Here is an 11,190-nt window from a genome sequence, read left to right as displayed (position 1 = left end):
CTGATGGGTTTGGAATAGCTTCCAGGCACACCCTTGTCCCCCTGCACCCCAAACCAGATAAACACCGCCACTCCTTGCTCACCACCCCCTTCCTCCTGTGCAACAAGAGGAAACGATGCCCTTAAACCCAGAATGGGAATCCCCTGGGCCAGAGGCCACATTCACTGCTTCAGACCAGCCAAGAGGAGAAACTTAAAGTTTCAGAAAACACAAAGTTTCACCCTGTCTCATCCAAAAGGCAGGCTTTTAGTTCCAGGTGGCACTGGTGGTTAAAAAAAAAAAAAAAAAAAAACCCGCCTGCTGTTGCAGGAGACATAAGAGACACAAGTTCTATCCCTGGGTCAGAAGGATTCCCCTGGAGGAGGGCAGGGCAACCCACTCCAATATTCTTGCCTGGAAAATCCCACGGACAGAGGAGGCTGGCAGGGTAGAGTCCATGGTGTCACAAAAGAGTCAGACATGTCTGAAGTGACTTAGCACACACACATACATCTGAAAGGCTTTTGAGATTTACTAACACAGTGATTTTTTAACTTTTTAACCCCAAAGTCTTCTCCAGCTACCCTCCTCCCTTTGTTAACCAGAGGACTTGGGTTCACAGAGCCAGGGCATCCCACAGGGGTGACCCTCAATGACAGAGCAGAGTGAGCAGGCATGGCGGTGCAGGTCATGAAGCCACAGGGGAGGGACACAAGGGGGACATGTCAAAGCAGGTGGCCAGAAGCAGGTGCAGAATGGGGTGCTTGCAAGACCAGTTGCTGAATTTCAGGGCCTGCTGTTCAAAACTGTGAAGAATTTCCAGACTGTGACAGTAAAGCATCAAGCCCAGCACCCTGCACACAGCTACGGGCCCCTGGAGCCAGCCTGGGTGTCTGGGGACCCCTGCCCCTTCTCCCATCTCCACAAAGCCCTCTGAGCTTTCTGAGACCCTGGGATTTGACGGCACTGGAAGCCAGGCTTTCCTTCCTCCGGGCACCGTTCTGTTCGGTCCTGACTGGGGAGACTGAGCCATGAGTGGACATCTCACAAGTGCGGGAAACCGCCACAAAGGACCAAGTGTTGAAGGCAGAAGCTCCACTGCCCACCAAGCTCTTCCTGCTCAGCTTTGAACGGAAGAGAAAATGAACAAAAGTTGAGCATCTATTCTGCTCCTGATGCTAGATTAAGCACCTTTGCTTAAAAGAGTTCATTTCACTGGGGGAGGGGGAGGGTGGATAGATACATTTCATTATCTACTTCTCGCCAGTGTAAATGTTAATTGCGATTTTCCTCCCCAGTTAAATGCCTCATGCTCATGGATGGTGGCCTCTCGTGTGGCCTGACTTTCTCCTTGTAAACTCTTAGACTCAGTCACTCGGCACCAGTGGGAGGACATCAGCAGAACGAGGAAGGACCCCACATAAAAGCACTGAATTTCCAGCTGGATCGGAAGGGAGCATGAATGTTACATTTGGAGACAAAGTCGCTTGATTTTTTCCATTTTCCTAGGACAGAAAAGTAGAACAAGCCAGAGTTGGGGACTCACCTTTCCCACCGTGCCGAGGGCTGAGGGAGGCCCCATGGCTCGCAGTGTACAGGGTGATTGGAGTTTCAATGAAGGCAGAGCTCAGCCTGACAGGAAGAACCAGAAAGAGGGAGGTCACCATCGTTGTCATCAAGGCAAACAGAATGGGGTTGTGGGGTAAGAGGGAGGCTCTAGTGTCCAGCAAAAATGAACAAGGCTTCCTCTAGATCCAACAGCTCAAGAATCACAAATGTACTCACGCATTGCATGATGATGGGAAAGTCATGTCATAAACTGTGAAACACACATAAAAAATGGTAAGGTATAAATGACTGATAATCTAAATATGCCACTTTTCTGTTGAACAGGAGTTCTCTGTGTTTTCGGGTTTTTTGTAAATAAGAGAGGGTTTCCCAGGTGACTCAGTGGTAAAGAATCCACCTGGCAATACAGGAGCCGCAAAAGACATAAGTTTGATCCCTGGATAGGAAAGATCCCCTGCAGGAGGCAATGGCTACCCACTCCAGTATTCCTGCCTGGAGAATTTCATGGACAGGGGAGCCTGGTGGGTTACAGACCTTAGGGTCTCAAAAGAGTCAGACACGATTGAGCATGCACACCACCCCTAAAATAAGAGAATGGCCAGCCCAGGATAAATTATTTAGGGCAACCAGCATATGATTCTCCAACTTGTTTTTTAAAGAATAGTTTCTATAACCAGAGATAGCAGGAAGATAAAAGCAATTGAGACAAAATGTAAACAGCTAGTGAATCTAAGAGGATTCAGAATTTCCTTGCTCTGTGCCTGCAACACTTCTATCAGTGTGAAATCATATCAAAATTAAGAGTTCTATATAAACACACAAAAGAGGTACCCAGTTACCTTTTGATGAAGTCCTGCCTCCAAAACAAAACTTTTCACAAAGACATTTAAATACCAGTTCAAGACATTTTGTATATGTGTGCATGAAGCATTCACTGTGACATAAATATAATTGAGTTCAGCACAATACATTGACCGGAACTAGAGAAAACAAAAGAAAATCTTCCTTTTCCTGCAACACATTAGAGCACTCATATGCCAAGACAGAGCCCCAGAGAGAGGACAGAAGTGTCCCTGGGGGAACGCCTGGGTGTTTCTCTTTTATCTCAATCTAAACCCCCCAAACACACTCACACATTGCATGATGATGGGAAGGTCAATCATAAACTGTGAAACACACATAAAACAATGGTAAGGTAGAAATTGCTGATAATCTAAATATGCCACTTCTTTGTTGAACAGGAGTTCTCTTTGTTTTGGGGGCTTTTTAAAATAAGAGAGGGCTTCCCAGGTGGCTCAGTGATAAAGAACCCGCCTGCCAATACAAGAGCCACAGGAGATGTAAGTCCAATCCCTGGGTTGGTGGAAAGATCCTCTGGAGAAGGCAGGGGCTACCCACTCCAGTATTCCTGCCTAGAGAATCCCATGGACAGAGGAGCCTGGTGGGCTAGGCTGAACTGAAGAATCTCCACTTAATAGAGAAGCAGAGTCCTTACACTGGGAGGCTGGCCTCAATCCATTCTCCACACATCTAGGGCTATAGGTACACAGGTGGATACAGTCATATATGTAGGCATGGGTACGGATAGGAATAATGGAGACACCATTGTAGATGTGTATGTACACAGAGACAATGCAGGTGCCAATGGTTTATACATGTACATGAAGACGACGGAGGTGTAGACAGTTTATGCATGTACATAAAAATAATGGAGATGTAAACAGTTTATACATGTACATAAAGATGACAGAGACATGGACAGTTTATGCATGTACATAAAGACAATGGAGGTGTAGACAGTTTATGCTGCTGCTGCTGCTAAGTCGCTTCAGTCATGTCCGACTCTGTGCGACCCCACAGACAGCAGCCCACCAGGCTCCTCTGTCCCTGGGATTCTCCAGGCAAGAATACTGGAGTGGGTTGCCATTTCCTTCTCCAATGCATGAAAGTGAAAAGTGAAAGTGAAGTCACTCAGTCGTGTCCGACTCTTAGCGACCCCATGGACTGGAGCCTACCAGGGTTAGGGTTAGGGTTAGGACGTGTACATAAAAACGATGGAGATGTCGATAGCTTATATATGTACATAAAAATGACAGACATGTATACAGTTTATACATGTACATAAAGATGATGGAGATGTAGACAGATGAAAACCATGGAGGTATAGGGTTAGTAGAAGGAAAGAAATCTTAAAAATTAGGGCATAAATAAATGTAAAAGAAACAAAAGAGACCATAACAAAAATCAACAAAGCCAAAAGCTGGTTCTTCAAGAAGATAAATAAACTTGGCAAACCATTAGCCAGACTCATCAAGAAACAAAGGGAGAAGAATCAAATCAACAAAATTAGAAATGAAAATGGAGAGATCACAACAGACAACACAGAAATACAAAGGATCATAAGAGACTACTATCAGCAATTATATGTCAATAAAATGGACAACTTGGAAGACATGGACAAATTCTTAGAAAAGTACAACTTTCCAAAACTGAACCAGGAAGGAATAGAAAATCTTAACAGACCCATCACAAGCACGGAAATTGAAACTGTAATCAGAAATCTTCCAGCAAACAAAAGCCCAGAGCCAGATGGCTTCACAGCTGAATTCTACCAAAAATTTAGAGAAGAGCTAACACCTACTATCCTACTCAAACTCTTCCAGAAAATTGCAGAGGAAGGTAAACTTCCAAACTCATTCTATGAGGGCACCATCACCCTAATACCAAAACCATACAAAGATGCCACAGAAAAAGAAAACTACAGGCCAATATCACTGATGAACATAGATGCAAAAATCTTTTACACAATTCTAGCAAACAGAATCCAACAACATATTAAAAAGATCATACATCATGACCAAGTGGGCTTTATCCCATGGATGCAAGGATTCTTCAATATCTGCAAATCAATCAAAGTAATACACCACATTAACAAATTGAAAAATAAAAGCCATATGATTATCTCAATAGATGCAGAGGAAGCCTTTCGACAAAATTCAACATCCATTTATGATAAAAACCCTACAGAAAGCAAGAATAGAAGGAACATACCTCAACATAATAAAAGCTATATATGACAAACCTACAGCAAACATTATCCTCAATGCTGAAAAATTGAAAAGCATTTCCCCTAAAGTCAGGAACAAGACAAGGGTGCCCACTCTCACCACTACTATTCAACATAGTTTTGGAAGTTTTGGCCACAGCAATCAGAGCAGAAAATGAAATAAAGGGAATCCACATTGGAAAAGAAGAAGTAAAACTCTCACTGTTTGCAGACGACTTGATCCTCTACATATAAGACCCTAAAGACTCCACCAGAAAATTACTAGAGCTAATCAATGAATATAGTAAAGTTGTAGGATATAAAATCAACACACAGAAATCCCTTGCATTCCTATATACTAAGAATGAGAAAACAGAGAAATTAAGGAAACAATTCCATTCACCATTGCAACGAAAAGAATAAAATACTTAGGAATAAATCTATCTAAAGAAACAAAAGACCTATATATAGAAAACTATAAAACACTGGTGAAAGAAATCAGAGGACACAAATAGATGGAGAAATATACTGTGTTCATGGATTGGAAGAATCAATATAGTGAAAATGAGTATACTACCCAAAGCAATCTATAGATTCAATGCAATCCCTATCAAGCTACCACTGGTATTTTTCACAGAACTAGAACAAATAATTTCACAGTTTTTATGGAAATACAAAAAACATCGAATAGTCAAAGCAATCTTGAGAAAGAAGAATGGAACTGGAGGAATCAACCCACCTGACTTCAGGCTCTACTACGAAGCCACAGTCATCAAGACAGTATGGTACTGGCACAAAGACAGAAATATAGATCAATGGAATGAAATAGAAAGCCCAGAGATAAATCCATGCACCTATGGACACCTTATCTTTGAAAAGGGAGGCAAGAATATACAATGGAGAAAAGACAATGTCTTTAACAAGTGGTGCTGGGAAAACTGGTCAACCACTTGTAAAAGAATGAAACTAGAACAGTTTCTAACACCATACACAAAAATAAACTCAAAATGGATTAAAGATCCAAACATAAGCCCAGAAACTATAAAACTCCTAGAGGAGAACCTAGGCAAAACACTCTCCGACATATATCACAGCAGGATCCTCTATGACCCACCTCCCAGAATATTGGAAATAAAAGCAAAAATAAACAAACGGGACCTAATTAAAATTAAAAGCTTCTGCACAACAAAGGAAACTATAAGCAAGGTGAAAAGACAGCCTTCAGAATGGGAGAAAATAATAGCAAATGAAGCAACTGACAAACAACGAATCTCAAAAATATACAAGCAACTCCTACAGCTCAACTCCAGAAAAATAAAAGACCCAATCAAAAAATGGGCAAAGAACTAAACAGACATTTCTCCAAAGAAGACATACAGATGGCTAACAAACACATGGAAAGATGCTCAACATCACTCATTATCAGAGAAATGCAAATCAAAACCACAATGAGGTACCATTTCACGCCAGTCAGAATGGCTGCTATCCAAAGTCTACAAGCAATCAATGCTGGAGAGGGTGTGGAGAAAAGGGAACTCTCTTACACCGTTGGTGGGAATGCAAACTAGTACAGCCACTATGGAGAACAGTGTGGAGATTCCTCAAAAAATTGGAAATAGAACTGCCATATGACCCAGCAATCCCACTGCTGGGCATACACACCAAGGAAACCAGAATTGAAAGACACACATGTACCCCAGTGTTCATCGCAGCACTGTTTATAATAGCCAGGACATGGAAGCAACCTAGATGTCCATCAGCAGACGAATGGATAAGAAAGCTGTGGGTACATATACACAATGGAATATTACTCAGCCATTAAAAGAATACATTTGAATCAGTTCTAATGAAGTGAATGAAACTGGAGCCTATTATACAGAGTGAAATAAGCCAAAAAGAAAAACACCAATACAGTATACTAACACATATATATGGAATTTAGAAAGATGGTAACAATAACCCTGTATGAGATACAGCAAAAGAGACACAGATGTATAGAACAGTCTTTCAGACTCTGTGGGAGAGGGCAAGGGTGGGATGATTTGGGAGAATGACACTGAAACATGTATATTATCATATGTGAAACAAATTGCCAGTCCAGGTTCGATGTATGATACAGGGTGCTCGGGGCTGGTGCACTGGGATGACCCAGAGGGATGGGATGGGGAGGGAGGTGGGAGGGTGGTTTAGGATGGGGAACACATGTACACCCATGGTGGATTCATGTTAATGTATGGCAAAACCAATACAATATTGTAAAGTAAAAAAAAAAAAGAAAACCATGGAGGTATAGACAGTTTATACATGTAAGTAAAGACAATGGAGATGTAGACACTTTATGCATGTACATAAAGACGACAGAGATTTACATACTTATGTGGAGATGAGGTGCAGGCTTAGGTGATAAAGATGTAACTATAACCATAGATAATGTAGACACAGGTGTATGTAGATACAGATGTAAGTGATATAGACGTGGATACAGATGATGTAGATGTGGGTGGAAGTAGAGATGCAGATGACATAGAGGTAAGTGCAGGTGTAAATGTAGGTGATGCAGGCATCAGCATAAGTAACAGAAGTGCTGAAGATGACGCAGGCACAGAAAATGCAGATGTGGGGTAGACACACATGTAGATGATCCAGACAGACGTAGATGGCAGAGTAGGTGTCAGATGTCGATACAGATGATGTAGGAGTAGGTGATGTAGAGGCAGGAGTAGGTGTAGATGATACAGATGTAGGTTAGGTGATGTGGGTGTAGCTACAGATGACGTAGAGAACGCAGGCGTAGTGTAGATGTACACATACAGACGCTGTGGACACAGATGTGGACATAAGTATACGTGTAGGTGCAGACACGGTCACATAGATGAACACGGAGGAAACAGAGAGTAGCTGATGCAGGTGTAGATGTGAATGAGGCTGAGACAGAGACAGAGACACTTGCCAGCAGACTTCACATCCCAATCCATCGTGCAGAGGAGACCAGACAGCCTGTTGGTAGCCACAGTACTGGCAGGCCAGGTGCTCAGAGTCACCATGGCAGCAGCAGTAATAACACCAACCGCTCTGAGCACTGGTCCAATTCCAGGTACTGTGCAGGCATCTCGCCTGTAGCATCTCAATAACCATACCTGGTCATCCTTTCAGCTAAGACATTCCTGTCACCAGAAGCCTGTGGAGCTAAAAGGCACCTTGACATCCAAACACTCCCACAGTCATCTTCATCACCTCTCCCCTCCCCCCACCATCACTCATGCCAGAGCCCACATCTCTGTTGCAAACCCATTCATCCTCTGCCTCCCCCACTAGCATTCCAGCCCCATGAGGTCCTGGATTTGGGGGTCTCTTTCTGGTGGCTCAGACGGTAAATAATCTGCCTGCAATGGGTCGGGAAGATCCCCTGGAAAACAGAATGGCTACCCACTCCAGTATCCTTGCCTGGAGAATCCCATGGACAGAGGAACCTGGCAGGCTACAGTCCAGGGGGGGTCACAAAGAGTCGGACACGACTGAGCAACTAACACTCACTTTCCTGACACATTCCCTACAGCCTGGAACTTGCACATGGAAAAACGTGGAACAAGTAAGTGTTTCTGTGCCCATGGGCTCTGCCCACCCTGACCCCACCTGTTGCCTTCATTCTCGATGATGCGATGATACCGGTCCAACTCGTTCCTCAGGGTCTGCTGGACGACCACCAGCTGCCGGCAGTCATAGGATGATCTCTCCAGGCTCCTCTCTGCCTCTTCAATCTCCTTCCGCAGGGTGTCTATCTGCTCGTTGTAGAGCTGAATCTCATCATCATAACACTCGTGGGCATCTCTGATGGCTTGTTCCAGGGCCGCAGTCTGTGGGCAGAGACAGTAGTCACAAGAAAACCCAGCCACCCTCTCCCTGCAGACACAGACACAGCAGGGGAGAATCCGGACGGCGTACCCAGTTGTATTTGTTTTGTTGGTTTGTTTCTCTGTCCGCAGAGAATCTTAAAGCCACAGAAGGATGTGACAACTGAACCCCTTCCCCTGATGCTTGTATCAGCACCCCAGGAAATCAGCCTGTAGCGGAGCCCCCGACCCAAGGCAGTAGGAAGATGAGAAACTCAGAAAATAAAAACTGCCATCCCTGGACTAACATGTACAACTCCGAGTACATTCTTCATACTTTACTGAGTTAGCATGAAAAAGTAGTAAAAAAAAGAACATGGACTAAATAGATAAGATGCTATAATAATAAAAAGGGGGGGATCTCCTTGATCTTATTCAATCACTACGGCACTTTAATTTTCTCCTGATTTCTGACCAGTAGAGTTACATATATGTTTTGATAGCTAAAATGTGTGTGTTTGTGTGCGCTGGCACTTATGTAAAATAACTTCAGAGAAACGCTATTTATATATTAAAGCAGGACAAGTCAAAATTAAGGTAGGAAAATGAAGAGAGGTTCCCGTCTTCACTTTTAGAGCTATGACAACCCACAAGCAGCCACAAGCTTCTTACTTATTTATAAGCAAACTTATTTACAAGCTCAGTACAAGCTTGTTTTCCCACAGAGAAAAGATATAACAGGCGTAGCCAGTCCTCAAAAGCAAAATAAAACATGTAGACTGAAACCCACTTCATCTGCAAGAGCACTTGTCAAACTTCAACACACATATGAACCACCCCAAGGATACAGTTTTGCTCAGATTCTGACTCAGTAGCTCCAGTGGGACTGGAGGGGCCGGGTTTCTAAGTGGCTCCTCCACAATGCCCGTGGCTGTGGCTCTGGTCTCCGGGCCACATTCTTTGAGTCGTGGGGAACTAAGCAAAAGTCTGAATCTATCCTCATGTATGTGCATCACAGGATGCCTGACACATGCAGCTTAATGAACACACTGGACAACATGGAGGGTGATTGTTCCTGAGAGCCTGACCCTTCGCTATGTACAGATAAGGTCATGAGAAACAGAGATGGGCAGGAATTGTCCCAGCCTCGAGGAGGCTGAGGAGACAGGACACCTGAATGCAGGCAGGACCCAGGATCAGGCAACCTGTGAACAGGGTAAGGGGTGAGATTTCAGGCAAGTCTCTTACCAGTCTGGTCTGCTCACCAATGTCCTGGTTTCAACCTTGGTGCTTTGCTATTTGGATGTTGACTTTGGGGGAATTGAATGAAGAGTATGGGAAAACTCTGAGCTATTTTCACAGCATCAGAGAAGTCTTAAATTATTTCAAAATAAACAAAGAGAGTTTGGCCAGGTTTCTGTTCCTCATTTAAAACTGCCTCCATTCAGGAAACAATCTAGATGTCCATCAACAGATGAATGGATAAAGAAGCTGTGGTACATATATACAATGGAATATTACTCAGCCATAAAAAGGAACGCATTTGAGTCAGTTCTAATGAGGTGGATGAACCTACAGCCTATTATAGAGTGAAGTAAGTCAGAAACAGAAAACAAACATCATATACTAACGCACATATATGGAATCTAGAAAGATGGTTACTGATGAACCTCTTTGCAGGGCAGCAATGGAGATGCAGACGTAGAGAACAGACTTGTGGTCAAGGGGCAGGGAAGAAGAGGGAAAGAGTAGCATGGAAACATACACATTACCATATGTAAAGCAGATCACCAGTGGGAATTTGCTGCATGACTCGAAATAGCAACCCACTCCAGTACTCTTGCCTGGAAAACCCCATGGATGGAGGAGCCTGGTAGGCTATAGTTCATGGGGTCCCTAAGAGTCAGACACAACTAAGCGACTTCACTTCACTTCAGACCTCAAACCAGCACTCTGTGACAACCTAGAGGGATGGGATGGGGTAGGAGGTGGGAGGGAGGGTCAAGAGGGAGGGGACATATGTGTACCTATGGCTGATTCATGCTGATATTTGGCAGAAACCAACACAATACTGTAAAGTAATTATCCTTCAATTAAAAATAAATAAATTTTAAAAAATAAACAAAATTGTCTCCATTCAAACAGTCTCCTAGGACATCAAACACCAAGGCACAGCCTCTGACTCCTGGTGTGGCCACACCCTCTTAACCATACCAGCGTCTACACGCTCCAGGAAAGGCTTCCATGAAGGGATTCAAAGGACCCCTCCAGACCTGAATCTCAGAGACAAGAAGCCATCCAGGAGTGGGTGAATCCCCATGTAAGACTCTCCGTTTCCATGGAGCGGTCCTGAGAACAAAGCCTGCAGGTCACAAACTGGTGTGGCTGGACTCCATCCTCTCCAGAGTCAGCTGGGCAGTAGGGAAACATGAGAGCTGGACACACTTTCATCAAAGCTCACCCTTCTACCACATGAATAGGAAAGAGATGTGACCGCAGCACCCATGTGTTAAAGCTCAATAATTGAAACCTCCTCCATCAGAAGGAGGGGTGCTCAGAAAGAAACAGTAAAAGCCCCCCTTTCGGCAGCTCAAAGGGGGCTAACGAGATGTCTCTGAGGGGACTGACTTCCATGTGGGCTTCAGACACCATCTAGCACCAGACTGATCGTAGGAGAAAGAGACCCTCCTTCCTGGAGCCACAGTCCAGGTTGGCCACAGGCTCAAGCACAGGGTGTCATAGAACCCACGGAGAGGCCCAGGGTGC

At 44.0% G+C, this 11,190-nt stretch overlaps 1 protein-coding gene across 1 annotated transcript in view; it reads right to left on the bottom strand.

Moving 5' to 3' along the window:
• The window catches only part of BFSP1 (beaded filament structural protein 1, filensin), a 48,183-nt gene that overhangs the window by 1,927 nt on the left and 35,066 nt on the right, over nucleotides 1-11,190 (bottom strand). The window contains exons 8-9 of the mRNA XM_010862793.1: nucleotides 8,228-8,448; nucleotides 1,526-1,611 (exon numbers count right to left, since the gene is read on the bottom strand). Coding sequence (XP_010861095.1) covers nucleotides 1,526-1,611; nucleotides 8,228-8,448 — 307 coding nt within the window. The remainder of the gene's footprint in view (nucleotides 1-1,525; nucleotides 1,612-8,227; nucleotides 8,449-11,190) is intronic.

This window comes from Bison bison, unplaced genomic scaffold (genome assembly GCF_000754665.1).
Source record: "Bison bison bison isolate TAMUID 2011002044 unplaced genomic scaffold, Bison_UMD1.0 scf7180017864484, whole genome shotgun sequence".
In the NCBI taxonomy this organism is placed as follows: Eukaryota; Metazoa; Chordata; class Mammalia; order Artiodactyla; family Bovidae; genus Bison; species Bison bison.
This window is presented reverse-complemented; position numbering and strand designations above follow the sequence as displayed.